This window comes from Ruditapes philippinarum, unplaced genomic scaffold (assembly GCF_026571515.1).
Source record: "Ruditapes philippinarum isolate M1 unplaced genomic scaffold, ASM2657151v2 ctg8333_1_1_1_1, whole genome shotgun sequence".
Lineage (NCBI taxonomy): Eukaryota > Metazoa > Mollusca > Bivalvia > Venerida > Veneridae > Ruditapes > Ruditapes philippinarum.
The window spans coordinates 1-24119 of NW_026857369.1; the positions used below are offsets into that span (position 1 = coordinate 1).

The window sequence follows — 24119 nt, forward strand, 5'->3', positions numbered from 1 at the left end:
GGGTCACTTTTTTAATCAACTGTCATGAAACTTGGTCAGGATGCTTGTCTAGGTAAATACCTGAGTTTTAAGGGTCAGGTGAGTGATCTAGGGACATCTTGGCCCTCTTGTTTACATCAAAGTTCAGTGAGCTTGTTGAACCATCCCCTGCATTTTAGCACTTACCGGTACATGAGTAGGACAGTTCAAGTGATTTTGTATGGAAGTCATGTGAGGAAGCTATCCAGATAGGTTACAGAATATCAGTGGTTCTACAGTACTCAGGTGCTTGCTCATATCTGAAATAATGCACAGAGTTGCACCTCAGCTCTTTTGAAACTGCTAAGAGCAACATTGCTGGGACTTGTAACTGCCTTAAGCTCTTTGGACTGTATATTTACTGGCAGTTACTATAAGACTCTTAATACCCTGATACAGTACCCTACAAAAGTCTGGAGACATATAGAGAATACCATGCTAGTGTCTGATATTATAAAATTTATCAGGCAAGGCTAAGAAAAAAAATGAAGGGCGAGGCTGTGCCGAGCTCTTCTTTTTTTTTTCATGCCGAGCCTGATAAATTTTATAATATTAGACACTTGTTTGGTATTCTATTTATCATGTTTTCAATTTCAATTGTTGTTTGATTTTTTTTTATTTTAATTGAAGCAAAACCCTATCCAGAACCTCTCGTGTTCAGACGGCGCGCAATAATATGTGAAATGCCAAATCAAAAAGAAATAGTCCCGAATGTTTTAGTTAATTGTAAGTGACGCGTTCATATTCAAAATTTCTATTCGATTCAAAGTTTATCAGTTAAATATTTCCAACCTAGTAGCAGGAAAATATATTCCATTCTTTTTATTTCATTTCGCAAATTTTGCATATTTTTGATGAGGTGTCTGATAAAGCTTGGGGTGACTGATAAAGCTAGGTTTATCAGGCATGCACTCTATCAACAGAAATCAATGTAATGACATGATAAATATATATTCTTTTTAATGAAAAAATGGAAGAAAGCATAATTCTTTTGCATTTCATCCTGTAACTTCCCTTTATTAAATAAAGCTATGGTTTATTGGTGACATTAAAAAGCAGTTGATGAATGAATTAGTATTTATTTAGAAATACAAGAAAAAGATGTTTCTCATCACAAATTATTGGTATCAGTAACTGTTAAAATTAATGAATTCCCTTGATAAGTTGACTATCTGTCACATGACATGTTTTCTGTGTTGGTGTTACAGAGTTGACTAAACGAGATGTGGCTGGGTTTGCTATTGGTGGACTAAGTGGTGGGGAGGAGAAGGCCATGTTCTGGAGAATGGTGGATGTGTCTACAGACTGTCTACCTGATGATAAACCTCGATATCTTATGGGAGTAGGGTAAAATATATTTCTTCAAAGATGACAAACCTTATATTATGGGAGTAGAGTAAATATTTTTCTTTATAGATGACAAACATGGAAGCAGAGTAAAATATTTTTCTTCAAAGATGACAAACCTTATATTATAATATGGGAGTAGTGTAAATATTTTTCTTTAAAGATGATAAACATGGGAAATGGGAACAATATTTTTGTTTAAAGTTTGTTGGTTTTTGTATCTTATAGTAGTAGGGTAAAATATTTTTCTTTAAAGATGACAAACATGGAAGCAGAGTAAAATATTTTTCTTTACAATTTGTTGGTTTTGATATCTAATGGGATAGGGTAAAAACATTTTTATGGCTATGTTTCAAAACTAATCATCCAGGAAAATGCAACTGAAAAATCTTTGAAATAAACAATTTGCATTTTTAAGTTCATAGCAGAGGAAATCCAGAACTAACAATTATCTGAGGTTTAAATGAGAGTAGAGGAAATAGTTTGTTACACTTTATCCCAAAATCTGCTAATTTTCTTAAATGGACTTATCCATCTTACATTTCTGGAACTGTCCATTACCAAATTTGGGGATATCAAGGTCAGACTGCACGGATTTGTTGGCTGGTTCAGCTTCATACTGGTGACGAGGCAGGTTTATTTCTCAGCACTCTGGGAACATGACCTAAGCCCCTGAATTGGGATTTTTTTTCCCATGCTTTAGACAAATTGGGAAAAACTGATACCATATTGTATACAGAAAATAAAACAAAGAAATCAAATATATTTTCATGTATTTCGGAAATTAACTTCTTTTTTTTATAATTTCACTTATAAGCACAATTTGAAGTGCAAGTTTTCCATTTACTATGGCACGGTGCTATTAAAAATAACAAAATTACCATAATTTTACTTATATTATTTTTTGAACCTTAAATTGGAAATTTTCCCCTTGAAATCGGGGGTAAGAAAACTTTATGGCATTGGGAATATGACACAATATAGGTCATCAAAATGGGCCCGGAAAGAAACCCCGCTTATGAAAGTCTGCTTATTTTCATTTTCTTCAAGGTAATGTAATGGTATAATGCCTTGTGTATACTATTCAATTTCAACCTAGGTTTGTTATTAATGTGTTGTGTTTATATTCAGGTTTGCGGAAGATCTTGTTGTATGTTCAGCACTGGGTTGTGACATGTACGACTGTGTGTTCCCAACAAGAACAGCGGTATGTGATATCAGGCACAATATTTCTCAATGAGTCCCTCAATGGCATGGTTGTTTTATGAATGTTGAACATTATATTTGCCTTTCTTCGCTGGTTTGAATCTGTCTGGAGAACTTTAATTTACAATTACATGCAAGTTCTAGCATATGGAAGAACATTTGTTATTCTCAGATCCCTGCACATGCCTGAATTGATGCAATGGAAAGGCATAATTATTAAATGTGTAAACCCAAAATTTGCATTTTAGCACTTGTATAAAAGCTATATTATTTTATTAAGTTGGTTTTATAAGATATTACTTTGATTAGTGTATGATTTATGCCTCATTACATTCTTTGAATAACAGCAGGGATAATGACATACCGCCACTTCAGTGCAGTAATGGGTTAAGTCCTTCTAAATTTAACAGGAGTTAACAAGTTAATATACTAAGGTGAGGATACCTAAATTAACTATGTAACTAGAATAGCCAGCAAAGTAGTGCAATTTAAGCTGCCCCAGTACTGTTCTCTGTTGAAATTTAATATTTTGATATATATAAAAAAATACCCCACACATTTACAGTGAGCAGTTCCAATATAAAGCAAGACTAGTCCATTTTTACACATTCAATATGGTTAGGGTTTAATCACTTGCATGGTTCACAAAACCGACTTTCTTTCTTGCAGAGGTTCGGAAATGCACTTGTCAGAAGTGGGAGCTTGAATCTGCGGAATAAAATGTTTGCTAAGGATTATCGACCTATTGATGACAAGTGTGGATGTTCTACCTGTAGACAGTATACACGTGCATACCTACACACCATAGCAACCAATGAGGCGGTAGCTTGTTCACTAATATCAGTGCACAACGTAGCGTTCCAGGTTTGTGTTTTAGATTATGCAGTTTTCGTAAAATTGGTTTAATGTATGTCCTCAGGCCTGCTTAGATCAATACGCTTCAATAGGCAAAGCAATGGATTAGTAATACAAGAGTCACTGGTTTGATATATAGTTGAGGCAAAATCTACAGTGACAAAATGATCTCTGATATTGAGTCTAGTGGTAGTTTGTATATCAACCCTGGTTCACAAAATCATGTTAGAACAGTAAGTCTGTCACTTATAGAGAAATAGGTAATTACTGGTATGTTATCCAGGAAAGCCAGGAAGGTGAATCTACCACTGAGATATAATAAAAGAATGTGTTGAAATCGGCATGAAAAAAAAACAACAACAGACAAACAGTAGAAATGCATGAAGGATTTGTGTATAGATTGTCGAATCTGCCTAATTATTACTTTAAAGCTGTATGTCTCCAGATGAGCCAAAATATTTCAAGGAAATCAAACTTTTGGAAAACGCACTAAGATTGTTAGAAAAGTTTTTAGATTCAAGATTCAAGTAATAATTTATATCTTTTGTGCAATTAATGATTTATTTTGCAGTATTTTTCACCATATTTCTACTGCATTACAAATGCAGTAAGGGCTATTTTTGCATATTTCGACCCATTTTTTGTAATTTATATGGATTGTAAGTGCCGTTTGTTCACTTTGCAATATTTTACTTTTAAACATATTTTCAAAATTATCATAAAAATTAGGATAAATCTGGAGGCGTGCTGCTTTAAAGAATAACAGTGAACCTTAACCACTGGAATTTCTTTAGATAGAATTGTGCCATCCGGAGTATAAAGAATAAAAAAATTTTACTGTTGAAACTTTCGAAAATTATTTCACTTTTTTTTTCTTAATGCATCTTTCTATTAGAAAATCAATTTGTAATTGGAGATAATTACAAAAAATGTTCCGGAATCAGGACTTTTTTCTGTCATGCACTTTGCCAAACAATTCAAATGGGTTAGCCAACCTTTGGGGGTTTTTTTTGTAAAAAAAGTACACTCAGGTCTTTTATTGAAAAAAATATTTTAGCCGTATACCTTTAAATGACTACATGTATATTTTAATTATTTGCTTTTTCAGCTTGACTTAATGAGAAGTATACAGAAGAGCATAAAGGAAGACAAATTTCCAGAATTCATACATGAATTTTTCCGTATACTGCATCCAGATGGTACATATCCAGGGTGGGCAGTCGAGGCATTGAATAAAGTGAATGTGCATTTAAATAACTGTGATATACAAAATGGATCAAAAGGTGCAATAAGTAAAGAAATAAAGTCTTAGCTTTTTTATATATTGTTTTGTTTACATTAATTTCCAGGAAAAAAATCTGGTAAAGCATATTCAATTCAAAATTTAATTTTCATATAACAAATACATGCTTATAGCATAGTACACATTAGCTAACAACAAACAACACAAATGCATGGATTTTACCAGAGGTGCATTCAATGTTTTATTAATTAATGATGATTTTCTCAAAACGAGACAATTCATGCAGTGGCCAATTTGTCCTGCCTTCATTTTTCTGATTTTTTCGTAGGAGGGGTCTTTGTTGTCGAGTGTTTAAGGTTTTTGACTTCAAACCACTTGCCCCACAATGCTGTAGGTTTGAGTCACCCTAAAGACTTTGTATTCTATAATGTGAGGACAGCTATCTAGCTAGCTTACAGAACGTCATAGGTTCTACTCGGTTACCTATTTGTGCCAGAAATAATGCACAAAGAGGCACCGGAGATCTTCCTCCTCCAGCACGGCTGGTACATCGCCATATGACCTATACTGTGTTGATAGGGCGTAAATCACAACGAAACTGGCATGATGCTAAGTATGTCATTTCGAATCACACGAGCGTGATATACATTTTGTTGGAGTAGTATTTGCGCATGCAATTCCCTTAATTTAAAAAGATATATGCAGGAATATATTAAATCTTGATATCTAGTGTTATGGAAATTAACCCTCTTTGTGACCTCTGTTACGGAAATTAACCCTCGTTGTGACCTCTGTTATGGAAATTAACCGTCGTTGTGACCTCTGTTACGGAAATTAACCCTCATGACCTCTGTGTCCAAAGTAACAGATAGGTTGGAAACCGGTATATCTTTATTAAAATATTGTTCATGTTTATCCGGTGTTGATGTGTGGTTTCTTTGTATTCTTCCTTTTCATCCAAAGTAACATTTTGTAAAGCAAATTCAGTAAGAATTATCAATACACGAATACGAAACTGCCCTCGTTACTTAAAAAGAAAGTTGCTATTTTTAGTAAAACTTTATTTGTAAGAATAATAAAAAAGTTAACATTATGAGATTATGCAAAGTTAAAACAGGAGTAAAATTGTGTATACAAAAAAGGCATAAAAACATGTATGGTAAATGTGCAGAAATTATTCACAGTTGCATATGTATAATATAAACAGATGCAATTTATAAAAAAAACAGCATCAATATATTTGTACATTGATTTTATCAAAAAAAAATATACAAAAATATTCTAAAATCAGAAAAAAAACTTATTTATTGCATAGTAGATTGTTTACAAAAATCACTAATCTGTCCATTCAAGTGTTAATACAAGTAGTCCGTACTAGCAGCTGCAGAGAAATCAGTAATTATTGGTTTAAGTTAGTTATCTAGGAAAGCCGACTTAAGGTGCTCTGCCCACTTAGATATGACACAAAAAATGGGTTAAAATTGGCATTAAATTAAAACGACAGAAAAACAAATTTAACAAACAAAATGTAAAATATTAAGGGATTTCTACTATTTTCTACTGAGATTCAACTGAGGATTTCTGATTCACAAGATAATTACATCAATTTAACCTCTTGTAAACAAACAGATACAAAAATTATTGAAATTTGAATAAGAAACAAAAAACAACAACAAAAGCCATAAAGATGCATATAACAATCAGTTTTGTAAAAAGACAATTTCAAAGTTGTCAAAGCCATACCAAAGACTAATTTTTATATATCAAAATTTCCATCTCCAGATTTTACTGCTTCAAAACAGGGCATTTTTTAACAAAAAACAACAGTTACTCTTTTTCACCCAGGGTATGTACCTTCATCAAACAGAGACTATACATGTAATAAAACTATTTATTCTATAACTCTGACATAAAACTTTTCAATTTGGTATGGCCTTAAATCACAACAAAAATGTGACAGTATTAATTATGCATGAATCTGGGTTGTCATTTAAAAATTTGCTTTGACATTTATTTATTTGAAGTGGTCATTTTTGGTTTTAATTCATATACTGTAACAACAAAAAGTTTGGTTTTTGTTTTAAAGATCCTGTATGTTGTAATTAAGGTTGACTGTACCACACTTATGTGAAATTTTATATATGTATATAATTATGCTTATAAAAGAATTTTCAAAGAATTTGTAAAATATGTACTGAAAATATTTGTGCACATTATATGTAATCATTAAAATATATGCATTCATTTCTTATTGTTAGACTTTATAGAAAATAAATTTCTAATTACCTCCCTTTATTTACTTGGAATGTTAAATTTTGTAATATCTTTATAAATAATACTTTTTGGAACTTATAACATACATAAATCTTAAATTGAGCATCATATTTATGATATACAAGAGCGATCAGTGATCACATGTGTCGCCTCATAATGGCCAATTTCATGTTGGGACAAGTTTTGTGACAGACGGACAGACAGACGGACAGTGCACAAATAGACTTGGTACTGATCATTCCTGTAAAGTTTGGATGAAATTGCACCAGTAGTTCATGAGGAGTAGTCCTGACAAGCTTTTGTGTATCTGGCAACACACAGAAAAAAACACCTTTTTATCAAAGGGCCATAACTCGGCCAAAAATCATTCAACCGGAAAACCCGTGCAATATGCGCAAGGACTTGAGCTACAGATCAATCCTGTAAAGTTTCATTGAAATTGCATTAGTGGTATAAGAGAAGTAGTCCGGACAAACTTTAAAAATGAAAATTATTAAAGGGCCATAACTCTGACAAAAATCATTGAACCGGGAAATGCTGACAATATGCACAACTAGACTTGGTACTGATCATTCCTGTAAAGTTTGGATGAAATTGCACCAGTAGTTTATGAGGAGTAGTCCGGACAAGTTTTGTGACGGACAGACGACGGAGAAGTGATCCCTATATGTCGCCACTACTCCGTAGAGGCGACACAAAAACCATAAAAACTTAAAGGATCTTTAAGACTGCCCTAAATATGAATTTGTGGCAGTCATTTTCGCCTCCATGCAGCCACCTCTTAATGATAACTTATTATATACATATACAAACAACATACATAAAACTTATAAAAAGTAAAATTTTATTGGAATGTGTTTTGTTATTATTATCACAGAGCGATGATATGAAAATATACAGTTAAATGGTAATAAAAATATGAATGTATAGTAAACTCCGCGTATAGAGATATCCAAATTTATGTATTTTCATTATATCCAGATAGGAAACCAGATAGTTATACCCGTGAGGAAACCAATTTGAAATCAAGAGTTGGAAACGCAGTAATAGTATCTTTCCATGTGGTAAATCAATATAACAGTTTTTATTATAAGTGGAGTTTACTGTATATATTGTTATTGCATGGTTCAGTATTGTCAAAAGAATCTCTTTCTGTATAAAATAAAAAGCGACTTACCAACCAGGCAATCAGACCAGCTGATTAAAACATGAGAAACCATCAGACTGACAGCATTCTGGACTATTTTTAAAGTTTGATAGTTTATTAAAGGGCAATATAGAAAATATCCCAGTAAATATTAGAAGAATAATTCAGAAAAACAAAATATGATATTATATCCAGTATGTTTAAATTGTAGATCTTAAATTGTTGAAAAAAATCTTGCAAGCAAAATTTTCATTATGATTTTTTGAATTTTACAAAAAAGAAAATAATTCCATAAAAATCAATGCTAGAGTTATGAGTCTTGGACAATGACCTAATTTTGTTAATAATCCCAAAGTTTTGTTTGAATCACTGTCATGGTTTCAGAAAAATTGAAAGAAATAAGACCTCATATGCCCTGGCTATTGCTTCTGCAAGTAGTATTAAGCCCCAATTTTTTGTGAATTATAAATAAAATTCAAAATTATTAACATGCTTCTTCATGAAAAGTGTCTAGAATATGATGATGAATGAATACAAAAGCAGTAATAAAATCTGATTAAAACACAACACACTGAATAAATAATTCAAAAATAAAATCTCATAATATAATGATTGTATTATTTCCAACATTCAGCTTGTAGTAAATACAGTCAGAAAATAGTTTGCGCTACAAATAAAATGTAATAATCGTTTCCTTCCATTTCATAATCTATGAAAAATATTTCATCACACAAACAAATCACTAATAATTTCACAGCAAATAAAAAGCGATTCATATCATATAATATTCAATATAAAAGAAAAAATATATTTTGCCGATTCTTATTTAACACACATACGAGGGGTTATCCAAAACTTCGTGGACTTTGTTTGTTGCGTAAAATATATTTGAGATAATGATTTGAAATTCTTACACTGCTTAGAAGAATGAATAACGAATAAACACAGAAAAATTCATGTGAGTAGCTTCTAACATTACAACAATATTTAATTTTACATACACACATGTCGGCAACAGTGGCGCACTCCAAAAAGTTATTGACGTCAACGTCATAATATTAACATACAACTTGTGCTTCAAAGTTACGCAGTCAATGACGGTTACTGCTTCTCAAAGTTATGTCCATCACTAAACTTTTTATGCCACTTTAACACAAATGATCGTGAAATTTTCTTTTCTCTGTTCGTCTGCTGATTTTTAGTAAATGTTTTTGTAGGTGTCATTAATTTCCAAATTACAAAAAAAATTTTTGATTGTTTATGATCATGCGATTTTCTAATTACTGCGTGTCCGTCATTTTCCCATTGTAAACAATAAAGGCGTTTGGCGTTTCCTGCGATATCAACAATAATAAACGGAATTGACGTCCATTATTTTAAAGAATTACTTAAATGACATCATAGAAGAAACATGCCATGTTCAGCGGGTTTTCTACGTTAATTTTTTAGTTTTTTAGCAAGAAATATACGAAGACTTACTGCGCTTTACTACTGTGCGCCGGATGCCCTGTATGTACTTATTTAAAAGCAATATAAAATAATAATTTATTAACACAATTAACTGTTCCTTTCAAAATATGTTGATAATATTCTACAATGTATGCTGATAATTTTTCATCACAATACACGTTGACGTTAAAGAGTCTCATATTTAAAAAGTCCACGAATTTATGGATAACCCCTCGTATATTTACATTTGCATAGTAATTAATGTACATTTAATGCAACAATTTCAAAATCAATTGTCTTTCTGAATAACATTTTTGATATAAAAGTATTCAAGTCTGTTTTGGGATTCTACAAATCTCTATACAGAATTCAAACAAGTTCCAACTCTTTTTTTTGTATGTTAAATATACTTCACTTTTAATAATTTAAAGTGCTTTTTTAGTTTGATACAGTAATCTGCAAAGTTCTTAGAATTGCTTTGTGATTTTATAATTTGCACTGTGTAAATGACTTTCAAAAACTTAGTCTAATGCAAAATCAGCCATTATACACAGTTGAAATAAAATTTATTTCCTACATAACAATTTATTGTTGAAGTGGCAAAATATAGGTAATACCTATCTGTCCCACTCACAGTACAAGCTATATGTTTACAAGACAAGATTTCTTTGTAAATGTTAAATCTCACCATGTATTGATGAAACAAATCAAAGTCAGGGTGACCACTACATAAAGCCTACAGGGCAAGGATAATAAAATGAGATTCTTTGTTAAAAGTTTGATATCATAGACACACCTAATCTCAAATGTAGCCAATACATATTAGTAATTATTTTATCAAATTAAAATCCGTAACAATTTGTTATTCAGAAGAATTCTTTCAAAGTTCAAATATATCGGCCACTTTTTTGCAGGGTTGGGGGATGGGGGTCAATAAATGGTGAATTTATATTATTAGTTTACAGATTACGTGACTTTGTATGGAATTTCAGTATTGAATCTTCTGTAGATAATGTAGGCAGCCAGCAATCCTAACAACGCCCCTATTACTAGCATTCCTATCCCGAGTCCCGCCATGGCACCTGGAACAACAAAAACAAAACATGTTACTATGTGTTTGTTTGATTGGGTTTTACATGACACCAACACAGTATAGGTCATTTGGCAACGTTCAAGCTTTACTGGGAGGAAGACATTGGGTGCCATACTGTTTATTGTTTCATGCACGAACAGGCACCTGAGTAAAACCACAGACTTTCTATAATCTAGCTCAATAGCTTCCTAACATAAAAGAATCCAAAGTCTCTGTTTGGGATTCGAACCCACAGGGGTGAGGGGTGAGTTGTTTGAAGTCAACGACACCCCATGTAACTATGTGTTTTGACTTTCAGCATACTTCCTATTGATCTCTCAGTTACTATGACAGTCATTTCTTTAATGCTATTATAGCCTTTACAGTCAGTTAGTCACTAAAATACATAGCCATTTTCAATATTCATCATCAAGTATGCAGAAACTGCATAGGCTTCAAAAAATGTCCAGACACAGTCTAGGAATATCGGCATTGGTCTTACAAAAATTTTCTTTTTCTGTTATGTTATTGATGAGTATAATTATTCTTAAAAGATATGCCTTGCTCGAAGCTATATCCCCCTATCTTCCCATCATATTGTTTAGGAGTTAATTATTCTTGATTTTCAGCAGTTTCCCACTTACAACGTGTTGACGCTATCTACTATCGCGGTGCAAAATAACATGTTTTGGGTACCTCATTCAGGGCCTCATAGAAGTTCCTGTTCAGTTTCTAAAAATAGTTTTTTTCGGTGTCGCCTAAAATAGACTGAAGTTTGTGTAGGTAGGTTACGAGTGTAATTTACACAACTATCTACAAGATATTGCAGAAAAAATGTGATTTAGTGTCAAAGTTATCTCGCCAACCAGTATCATTCTAGAATAATAATACTCAGCATCAACATAACAGAAAAAAAAAAAACTTTTCCCTTTGTAAAATAAAATAAAGCTATACTTTTATAAAAAGCTACAACTTTTCCAAACTTTTTGCCGTATCAGCTTTTCTCGGTTTTTAAAAACAGGCAAAAAATTTGCTTACTTCTTGTTTTTTGGAGTCAAATTTTGACCGTAATTTGGCTATATTAATTATACTTTGGCCAAATAATGGCTATTAATGTTACATTACCTGCTCCATATTTCCTAGTTGAGGCACTTGTTACAGTAGCTTTTGTTGTATAGACCTCATATAAACTTCCTTCCAGTATACCAAGTCTCTGAAACAATAAAATTGGTACATCTAGAAATACTTAAAGCAGCATGCCTCCAGATTGATGCTACTTTTTAATTTCATGAACAATTTGAAAATGTATCTAAAAGTATAGTAATGTGAAGTAAGCAAAAGGAAGCAATTTGCAAATTACAAACAGGCCTCATAACCCACGTAAATTACCAAAATGAAGTAAAAATATTAATAATAGCATTTACTGCTTTTATTATCGAAGAAGAAACATGGCTAAAAATACTGAAAAATCAGTCATTAGTGGTAAACAACATGTAAATTTTTATTTGAATCATGAATTTTTTTACTTTCCCAAGTACATTTTTCTTGGGTTTGATTTAATTGATATATTTTGGCTCATCTGGAGGCATGTGACGTTGATAAACCTTTATTCTTGTTTATCTGGTTTGTTTACCGTTTAATATGTCGTATCTTGAAATCAGTCCATCTAATCAGATTTATATGATTACTAACCAGTAATTTACCAATTTCTCTGCAAATGACCAACAGTATTAATCCCACATGATTTCTGATTCAGCAGTGAGAGAGAAATGACCATTAGACTCCATGCCCAAGGTCAATTGTTATAGAGAAATGCGCCTCACCCAGGGATCGGACATGTGACCCCAGGATAACAAATCCAATGCTTAGACTCCCTATTCAGCTAAGCCAGTGCTTCTGTGTCAATTGAATTGGTAACAAATTGAGAAAACATTGCATCAAACTTCATAGAATATTATTAGTATTAATAAATAAAATTTGCAAGTTTAGTTATCTTTGGCTCCATAAAGGTCAAAATTTCATTTAGTAAAATTTTATTTAGTGCCCATCTGTGCATTGTTTCAACCACAAGCAGATGCCTAAATAAAACCAGTGATCTTCCACAGCTTTCTCACAAAGAATCAACAGATCCTTGATGAATTCATTTACCCACTGTTCTGAGGGGCAAATTTATTCAAAGACAGCAATCTTTACCCCTCTGCTTTGAACGCCTGTAGGTCTGTACTCACTAAACTAAGACGGGGAACCAGAATATGAGAAATCCACTTACAGCAGTGTGACTGGTTCCCAGTACAACATCAAACATGATGTGTGTCCCAGAGTTTATTGCATTCTGGAGGTTAGAAATAGCCTCAGACAAACTTGGCCCTGTGTAAACGGATTCTTCAAGACCTGTAAAATCAAATTGATAATTCTATAGTATTTCATCAATAAACAAGGCAAGGTTTTCAAACCCAGAAACCATTTTTCTATTTTTAGCCACAGTGACCTTGCCCTAGAGCAATATCCAAAGCTTGCTATACATCAAGTTTGATAACAACATCTTGCTCCAAACTCTAAGTTATTCAGACTGGTTACCACCTCATTTGAAGCCCGACTAACTGAACTCCCACCATTTGCCAATCTATTAATTAACCAGGATATTCAAAATTGAAAACCTTGTTAAAAATAGTGCCACACATAATCAAGGTAAAGTTGCATTGTACACTTTTATTATCTAGACCTGTAAAATTGACATCAAGATCATGGTATCAGATATATTTTACAATACTTGCCATTTTTTCAGTTTTATGAAGTACTGTATAAGTGGTTAATTTTGCGACGTGGAAATATTTGCGATTTTTGCTTATTGAAATTATTTGCAAATATTTGATCACCCAAAAATAATTTCTTTTAAGGCAAACTTTCTTCTATCATTTGAAAACACGTTTATATAGCAATTCTTACATGTATAGGAATGACTGTTTAGGCAATGAGATTAATTTTTCCCATTGCTTATTTGCTCAAGTTTGCAATCATGTAGTCGTCTTAGCAAATCACAACTATTTCAATGAAACAATATATGTTTTAATAACACAATAGGTTATTCATATAATAAAAGAATATTTCATAATATGACAAAGAAATGTTTAATCTGAGGACCTTTCTCAAACTAACAATGTATATTTAAAACAATTATATAAATGATAAATGTATTAAACAACTGAAAAGTATGATTACAATAATGGCATATTCTTAATATAAACTGACTTATTTCATGATATCATAAAACAGCATTAAATTCAAAAAATCATATTTTCTCATTTTGACATTCGCAAATTTTTGTGATGCATAAATATCCACTTATACAGTATTTTATTTTCATTAGAGCATTGTGACATTTTATGATTCATAATGACCACAGGTGCATCAAAATTCATTCTTTTATTAGTCCTAATTACCATGGTAAATATCTTTTCTATCATTTTTATCTGGATAAAATCATTTAACAATTTAAGTGAACAATCTACAGATTATATAGCTAACGGTGCAGATTCGGAACAAATGTGCATTGTTAACATTCAAGTAATATGCTTCCTTTAGGTAATTTATTCTCATCAAGTTCAAAAACTTGTTCCTCATCTAGTAACTGGTTCCTTTCAAGTAAATTGTTCCCATTTTTTCTAGTAATTTGTTCCCTTTTATCAAGTACCTTGTTCCCATTAGATAATTTATTCTCATCAAGTAACTGGTTCCTTTCAGGTAACCTAATGTTGCCATTTTTTAAGTAACTTGTTCCCATTTTTTAAGTAACTTGTTCCCATTTTTTAAGTAACTTGTTCCCTTTAGGTAATTTATTCTCATCAAGAGGAAAACCTTGTTTCTCATCAAGTAACTGGTTCCTTTCAAGTAACATGTTCCCATTTTTCAAGTAACATGTTCCCATTTTTCAAGTAACATGTTCCCATTTTTCAAATAATTTGTTCCCATTAGAAAATTTATTCTGATCAAGTAACTCAGGTTCCTTTCAAGTAACTTGTTCCCATTTTTCAAGTAACTTGTTCCCATTTTTTAGATAACTTGTTCCCTTTAGGTAATATATTCTCATCAAGTGCAAAACAAGTTGCTGGTTCCTTTCAAGTAACTTGTTCCCATTTTTCAAGTAACTTGTTCCCATGAGATAATCTATTCTCATCAAGTTACTCATTCCATCAAGTAAAACAAAGTCCCATCACAAACTGTGTCGCCAAAGCTGACTCTACTTTTTATTTTGAATTAAAGAAATTTAAAAACCAGGTACCTAAGTACCTGCAAAACCTAGTTCATAGTTAATTGTATAGTTACATACCTGTGAGTTTGTTGTCAAACAACTGGAAGGTGACAATCAGACGAGTATTTCTGTTAAATTTTCCTTCCTCCCACTGTAACACATACACAGGAAATCATTAATCACATAGTTACAATAACACAATATTCCATGAATAACTTATACAGTAACACAGTACATCTGAGCATGATTTTTTAAGTGGGGTTTTACGTCCAACCAACACAGTAAAGGTCATATGGCAACTTTACAGCTTTACTGGTGGAGGAAGCCCTCTGGTGCCCCTCCGTGGTTTATTGCAGGCAAGAGTAGGCACCCGAGTAGAACCATCGATAATCCTAAAGCTAGCTAGATTATAAGCTTCCTCACATAAAAGAATCCAAAGTCTTTGGTGGAGATTCAGACCCACCGTGGTGAAGGACAAGTCACAGGTTTAAAGTCCACAACCTTAACCACTCAGCCATGGACGGCCCACAAACAAACTAAGTATTATTCATTTTCTTTGGTTTTAAGCCACAATGACACCATTAGGGGCCACAATGATATGACAATTCAGAATTGTCAAACTATACTAGTGAAGAAGGACCTAAAGAGAAATGTCCTTCCGTTAAGCAGACATCAGACACAAGCACTGGCACCTCGCATAGAACCATCCGCTTTTCTGTAAACTGGATAAATAGCTTCTTGACTTACAAAAGATGATCAACACAATAATTTTATGACACTTAAAAATAATACTTGAATATTTCATTATTAAATTCCTATAACTTTAATCTGAAAATCTTATACCTTGATGGATGCAACTCTGGTAACGGAAACTTTTGCAGCAGAGGCAATTGTCTGTCTTACTTCAGAGATAAACTCCTTTTGGTGGAACTTCAGAACTTCATCAATTTCTCTACCTGTATTAATAGATAATAAATGCTGTTTTATAAATCTAAACACTAACTTATGAATAGCTGAATTATAAAATTTAGTATAATTGTTGATAGGAATTGTGTTAACTCTTGTATTAGATGGATCACTTATAAGATGGGGGTCTCAATTTATTACAACAGATGAAAAAGATGGTTCTGGTAATTCGTCAATAAGTATTTTTTGGATACTATTACAAAAGTACACCAAAATTAAAAAGCTTTTGAGAAATGAAAATAAATGCATTCCCAAGGCATAGCAGAGCTTTAAACAGTCATATGACCTAATTTATGGACACAATATATATTGTGAAACCTTTTTCATGAGACAAACACTATAGCTGTTAAAGACAAAATCATGGAAACTTTCTGGGCAGGAATGACCATGTATTGGCCTTTGTGTATCAGTTGGCACACAAAGAAGGCATCTATTTAAAGCAACAAAGTTTCCTCACATGTATAATTTAAAAAAAACAGCTTTCTAGGGATTCAAACCCACTGTACTACAGGACTAATCAATTTACCTGTAATATCAACTGCCAGGTATGTGGAGTGGTAATCCATAGCAAAGCATTGAGATACATCAAACACATCTGGGTCTGGATGTCCATTTGAAAAACCATACATGTGTTCGTATGTTGATATCTTAATCTGAAGAATAAACAGCGATAAAAAAGGGCCTGGTGACTTAGCATGTACATCAGTAATTAAAGTAAACTTAACAAGGTTGTGTTAATAATTTAAAGACCATTTTTCAACAACTGGTCATTGATTTAATAGAACAGAGTAACCCCCAACAGTCATATTTGGTCTCTCCTTTAGGCAGCCTTTGTTCACATTAGGTTTACTGTTTATGTAAAACGAACAAGCTAAAAACACAACAGTTTAAGAATTAATGCATTACAATAATGTTCAGTACAACCAAAATACTCATGTACAATGACATGTTAAAATCATGCAAGTGTTAAATTTGGATATATTTCTAAATGAATATTCACAGTTGGTGGGAGTAAATATACTATTATTATTTAAGCTTCTTCACAATTTATTTACAATAACAGCAAAATGATATAGATAATGGTTACCCGAGTCCGATGAGATTTTCACAGTGTATTTGACCTGCATTTTATTTAATAAGCTGGCAATAATTGCATTTAATACATAGAAAACTCCATTTCCCCCATTTAAGTGACATTCCATAGTCATATCATAACTTTTATATAAACCAAGACTTGCGTAGAATATCATTACTTTAGAATATATCATAACTTTAGAATATCATAACTTTAGAATATCATAACTTTAGAATATCATTACTTTAGAATATATCATAACTTTAGAATATCATAACTTTAGAATATCATAACTTTAGAATATCATAACTTTAGAATATCATTACTTTAGAATATCATAACTTTAGAATATCATAACTTTAGAATATCATAACTTTAGAATATCATTACTTTAGAATATCATAACTTTAGAATATTGTAACTTTAGAATATCATAACTTTCGAATATCATTACTTTAGAATATCACAACTTTAGAAAACTGGTAAACAAGAAGAAATTCTATAAATGCTACAAGGTGTCTGACATTATGTACAGAATGTGACTCACTGGAACTGTATCATGGGATGGTCCATTCTCATAAATGCCCACTGGTTCCAGGTCTACAAGCCAATCTTGTCCAGGCCTCACTGGCCCATTTTTCTGAATTAAAAAAGAAAACAAAATATTCTTGACAAAAACACATAACTAAATACTAATGATATTTCAATCTCTTAAGTGCAATTAAAGAAGTTTGTGAAAATTATCGTTTAAAGCTAAGACATTTAACCTATTAAACAAGACACAGTAAACAGGCTCAATGCACATAAAAATGTACATTTAACCCTTAACATGCTGAATATTTTAAATAGACTTGTCCCACTTCCATTTTTCAGACTGTCCATTATCAATTTTAGGGATATCAATTTGAATATTTAAAGTTTGTCAGCCAACAGTATAGAGCCTGGTCAGACTGAACGGATTTGCGGGCTGGCCTGGCTCTATGCTGGTGGCAAAGGCTTTATACTTTCAGTTTGTGCACTTTAAGAGTTAATTCTCAGTCACAACTAGATATATGTCTATATGATCTGTTTGATACAGATGTCCCGACATTCTACAGTGTTACAGCAGGACCCTGAGATAGAGAAGGGACTATTTATTCTATATGACTCCCCCCACATAAAGTGACATTATGGTCATTTCTTTAGATGTCAAGTTGTGTTGAATGAGTAAAATATTTCAAATGTTTCTATGGCAAAACAGAAGAGTCCTGTGACCTTACAGCACTCCAACACAACAGAAGCTTTGTACAGACAAGATTTGATGTTGACCATTATTTATTGCTTGTCGACTATGTAGAAAGTTAGAAAAGAACTTCAAGGATAACCAGTCTTACCTGTGGCATGTGAAAGAGAATTTCAGTTGCCTGTTTTGATGAAGTGTTAAACTTAGCCCATGAATAAACTGGTAAACCTCTCCAAGATTTCTGTTAAAAAAAAGAGAGAAAAAAAGAGATTTATTTCATACAGTAAATAATTTCCAATTTTCTATTATGATAATAGTAAAAGGGGTCAATCTCATTATTTCCACCAACAGCTATAATAATAATAATAATAATAAAGACTTTATTTAAAGAGGCAACATAGTTAGGCAAGCCTAGTGAGTCTTCCCTATGAGCCTCTATCAAAATGTACATATATACAGTAAATTCTCTCTATTAAGACCACTAACGGGACTGACTCAAAGTGGTCTTAATAGTGAACTGGTCTTAATAGTGAATAAGTCACTTTAACAGCTGACAAAGTCCAACTTAACTTAATGTATACCTTGTATAGTTTTATATAGTAAATGCACTTAATTAAATGAGTAAAAAGAAACACATATTTTTTTTAAACAAAAAACATTTTTAATGTATGATAATATGATACATCATTAATATAATGAAAATATTAATTTACGGCTAGTGTTTCAAGTTTACCCTTTAGAAGAAAAAATATGAGGTATTAAATATAGTTATGACTCTCATTATGATTTATACATTAATTACATATCGAAGTAAAGCACACATGAACTGATAATTTGGTGTAATTAGCAATTTTACCATACTTGCTTGTGATGCACAACAAACATTTTAAATGCTATTCACCTGTTTATTACATCTTAATTACCCGGCAAATTAATCGTTTCTCACACCATAGCTGCTTAGATTAATTAGCCAGAAGTGGTTTAAACTGATCATGTTGACGCTTGAATGCTAAAGATACATTGTAAAAGCAAACGTCTAATCAATCAATATATATTAATGACCTCATTTGACCCGGTGTATTTGTTTACGCCACAGGGAAGATTACGACAATTAATTGGGGGCAATAAACACCAAGTGATGTCTGGCCATTATGTTGCATGGTCGCAATACAGATTAATGTTTTGATAAGAAATACACACAAATGTCTGACAGAAGTGGTCGTTTTGCCGGATTAGAGACGTGGTCGGTATACTGGTCATTTTTCTCAATGAATAAAGAAGGTAAATATTTTGTACTTTAAAAAAGTGCCCGTAATAGTGGCGTGGTCCTATTTGTGGCGTGGTCGTTAAGTGGCACTTTACTGTATACAGTTACAAACAGAAGATTTATATAAACAAACAAAAAAGAAAACTTAAGGTATACAAGTTATACAACATAGAAAAGAAGAGTTATTGAACAAGAGCTGTCACAGGAGACAGCGAAGCTCGACTAATAAAATACTGGACGCAGTAAGGAGGACAAAACTATGAAAGAAAAATCCATTATGTATAATTATGTATTAAGTTATAGAAAAAAAATAACATTTGTTAACATTAATTCCAAGATCAAGGGGAATAATTCTAGAAATAGTCATCCTAGAGTTATGGACCTTGTCACACAACATTTGTGTAATGATAAGAAATATATATTTGAAGTTTGAAGTAGATACCTTAAAAAGTAAAGAAGTTATTATATTTCTTAAAGAAAATCCTAAGTTCAAAGACAGATAAATCTGTAAATATTGCTTCAAGAGTTATGAACATTGTCACATAAAATGTAATTGATGATAAGGAATAAGTATTTGAAGTTTGAGGTAGATACCTTTAAAAATAAAAAAGTTACAATAAAAAATAACATTTTTCTAGTAAAAAAATCTAAGTTTATGGAGAGATAATTCTTGAAATATTGGTGCTAGAGTTATGAACCTTGTCACATAAGATGTGGATGGTGATAACGTAAATATATTTGAAGTATGAAGTTGATCCCTTTAAAAATAAATAAGTAACAGTAAAAAATAATATTTTTTATGGAAAATTCTAAGTTCAAAGGGAGCTAAATCTAAAAATATTGGTGCTAGAGTTATGAACCTTGTCACATAAGATGGGGATGATGATAACGTAAATATATTTGAAGTATGAGGTTGATCCCTTAAGAAATAAAGAAGAAACAGTAAGAAATAGTATTTTTTGAGGAAAATTCTAAGTTCAAGGGGAGATAAATCTGAAAATATTGGTGCTAGAGTTATGAACCTTGTCACATAAGATGGGGATGATGATAAGGTACATATATTTGAAGTATGAGGTTGATCCCTTAAGAAATAAAGAAGAAACAGTAAAAAATAGTATTTTTTAAGGAAAATTCTAAGTTCAAGGGGAGATAAATCTGAAAATATTGGTGCTAGAGTTATGAACCTTGTCACATAAGATGTGGTTGATGATAAGGAACATATATTTGAAGTTTGAAGTTGATACCTTAAGAAATGACAAAGTTATAGTGAAAAATATTTTACTGCACCAAAACTTTAATCTAAAATCTGGACGCGGACGCCGACGCCGACGCCGGGGCGAGTAGGACAGCTCTCCATATACTTCGTATAGTCGAGCTAAAAATGCATTAAGAAAATGAATATAAACATTTGAAAGTATGAAATTGTACATTTTATGAGACAAACATGTATATATGTGATATTAAAACAATAGCTAGATTATTTGATGCCCACCAGAGAACCACCATTTAAGATAATTATTTTTGAATGTTTGTAAGTCGGAAGAATTACTTATGTTTAAAGGGAGGGAGTTCCAAAATTTTGAGCCTGAATATGATAGGGATTTTCTGCAGAATTCAATTCTTGGTTTGGGGACTAAAAGTAGCCTTTGTTCATATGATCTTAATGATTTATTTCCTGTATTTGTAAAAAGATTTATGGTTCTGGTGATTTAACAAGCTTGGTGGTACCAACAAACCAATTTCATATTTGTAAAAAAAGGCATAATTTTGTCAAAATCCAGGACAGAGTTATGTCCTCTTGTCTGCAAAATAAATGGTAGTCAACAGGCATTCTAAGTTTTAACACAGTAGACCTCTTGCAGCATAATAAAAGTAGAGCATTATAAAAAAGCTTCAACGAAAGTGTGGTGCTATCAATGATACTTTGTTAAGAAGGATAGCTCTTCATATAACGGTAACATTTTACAATAAATTTTTACCTCGTCAGGCATCGCATCTCAGCAACAGCAAAAACATTCGTCTTTTTTTTTTTTAGATTAGCACATTAAAATTTTAAAGTCAAATCTTGGCATTCTGAGTCCTCCTGTTCCGCTATCCTAGATAGCTAACAAGTAATCACCAATTTCTTTGCAAGGCACCAACTAACTACCTAATGATACAATGTGATTTCTGAATCAGTGGTGAGTGACAAAATAAATGACCATTTGACTTGATGTTCATGATCAACGGTCATGAACAAATTTCGCTACGCCGGAGGATCTAATCTATCACCCATGGATTATAAAGCCCAATTTCTTTCGATATTATGCTAAGCAAGGGGATTCCTAAAGAATGTTGCTATGCAGGGGTCATATATAAGTAGACATTTCCGGGTGTTGAAAAGTTATTTAAAAAAAACAAAATTTAAAAATTTTCAGATACTTTGTATTAGGAAATATAATAACCAATCCTGGAGATGTAGAATTTAAATAAAGGTTGGTAGATATTTATTCTGAGGAAATTTTAGCAAATTTTTTGTCAATTCGTGTAATTTGCCAATATTTCCATGGTCGCTAAACTTATCCATTTATACAGTATTATACATTAAAAATATAATATAGATAAGCTAAAAAAGTCTTTAGTTACCTGTCCCTGATATTATGTAGCTAGAGAAATTATGAAAGAAGTCTGTTATAATGATTGGTGGTGGCCACCATACGACCTCGAACACCTAGTTGTACAAGATTTTTGCTGACTGTGCAGTTCTTCTCCAGTCTGTCAATAACATACTGTAACCCTAAAAAAAAATTAAAGCTATAGTAAAAGCTGCATGCCCTCCAAAAAAATATTTTACAAAAATATAAATTTTGATCAGTGATTTTCACTAAATTTTAACCCCCTTTTGGTCGAGGGGTTTGAGTTGACTTTTAATCCATTCCTCTCTGGGTGGGTTGATCCCCCGGGGATGCTTTGGTAGTTTTTGCGCGGAGGAAGGGAACTAGTACTTTGGGGTAATCTCCCCCGGGAAAGAGGGTTGGAAACAAACCCCCTAAATGACTGAAATACTGTTGGGAAAAGGCGTTAAATGAAACAAACAAACAAACAAACACATATGTCTACTCTGCAGCAGCCACCATGAAAACAAAATCAAACTGAAATCCAGCCTGAAGTGAAATTAAACGACTCTTGCCCAAAGCATAGATCAATGCAATCTGTTAAGGCTCTTTACTATCAATAGCTAAATATCTATTATAATGGACCTGCCCATTTATCAATCTTTAAAAATCTGTTAAAAATTTGAAAATATGGAATGACTGAACAGCAAACAGTTACAGCCATAATTAAACTGGGCACCAATGTGCCAGCTGATATTGTTCTGCATTGGGTCAACAGGCTAAAGGTTAAGGAACAAATCCTCCAATGAACCAAAAAATATTGACTGTCAGGTAATAATATCTCACCACATATTATAAATTTTAATACTTGATTATGACAGTAAAAATTCCCTTATTTTCCCCTGTTTTTAATCATTGATATTTGTGTAGGTTCCCCCCATGGTTTATGGCCCCCGCATTTTTTTGGTTTTATTAGATCCATTCGCAGGGGTTTAGAGAAATTTCCATATAAAGCTGAAAAGGAACCCGGTTGCTCCACCCCATTATGTAACAGAACTTTCTCAATGCCGGCTGAGAACTGACCAGAAATACTGGGGGCGGGTTTTTTCTGGGGTAAGCCCCCTTTTTTGCCCGCCACCCCCCACCCGGGACCCGGAAAAATCCAATCAAAAATAAAAAATTTTTAAAAACACTACAATTTATACACTTTCCATGATTTTAAAACCCGAGAATGCTAAATTAAAAATTTTTAAAACCCGCATTTTTTCCATTTTCAATCTGGACCTTGCAGCTTTTTTGTAATATTAGCCAATTGGGCCCCAAAATTTCAGGTTCAAAATATCGTACAAAAAATTTAGTAAAGGGGCCCCGAATAATTAGTATTTTTTGGTTTTTTTTGCAAAAACAGAACAATTAAGTTTTTTAAAATTTTTGTATAAAAGGGATGGTGTTTAATGCTATTAAATTTTTAAAAAATTTCTATTTGTTAAAACGCCCCCAGTATTAACAGGGACATGGACCATTCTCAAGAAATACCCTTTTAGATTTTTTGGGGGTAATATTAGTGAAAATACAGATACAAAGGTGGGCCAAAATTCCCCGTTCTCTAAACTTTCCCCGGGATTTTTGTGCCCTGTTTAAGCATCATACAAGGGAAAATAGATTTTTAAAATTTTCATCGATAGACTGTGTTTTTGTAATTTTTAGTTGGCCGCAAAGGAATCCACAAACTTGACATTTAAACAAAGATCCAAAATTTCGTATATTAGTGATTTAGCCCTTTTCTTTATAAAATATTTGTTTCAAAAAATAAATTTTTCAAATTTTCCTTTTTTGGGGAATTTATAAAACCCCCATTCTCGAAAACTACAAGTTTTCACACCCCAAAACTAATTTTACTTAAAAAGCCAGCTGGCCTTTGGGAAAAGGATTTTGTTTCGATGAAAAAAGACAAAAAATTTTAAAATACCAACCTTTAAAAACTGATTTTTATGGATCACTGGTTTTTTAAAACAATAAAAACCCTAGATGTGATAAAAAGGGGTGGGGAGTGTCCATAAAAGAACCCCTTTCTTTGCATTGTTTTCACCTGCAAAATTTTTAAAATTTAAAAAAACATCCAAAATTAAAAAATT

The 24119-nt window shown here is 32.3% G+C and overlaps 2 protein-coding genes across 2 annotated transcripts; one reads left to right on the plus strand and one right to left on the minus strand.

The window, feature by feature from the left end:
• Nucleotides 1-1228: 1228 nt before the first annotated feature.
• On the plus strand, nucleotides 1229-4746 carry LOC132749524 (queuine tRNA-ribosyltransferase catalytic subunit 1-like; the record flags this gene model as incomplete). Its single annotated transcript, XM_060739321.1, is given in 4 exon segments — nucleotides 1229-1365; nucleotides 2497-2572; nucleotides 3241-3435; nucleotides 4535-4746. Coding segments are annotated over 4 exon segments (612 nt in total), but the record flags the coding sequence as incomplete, so codon positions are not given.
• A 969-nt stretch (nucleotides 4747-5715) lies between these two features.
• On the minus strand, nucleotides 5716-18408 carry LOC132749526 (uncharacterized). Its single transcript, XM_060739323.1, has 8 exons — nucleotides 18275-18408; nucleotides 17449-17541; nucleotides 16353-16479; nucleotides 15704-15816; nucleotides 14939-15011; nucleotides 12881-13002; nucleotides 11737-11824; nucleotides 5716-10621 (listed from the first exon to the last, which is right to left on the minus strand). Exons 1-8 carry the CDS (start codon nucleotides 18281-18283, stop codon nucleotides 10506-10508), a joined length of 741 nt encoding a protein of 246 aa, XP_060595306.1. The 5' UTR covers nucleotides 18284-18408; the 3' UTR covers nucleotides 5716-10505.
• Between the last annotated feature and the right edge of the window lie 5711 nt (nucleotides 18409-24119).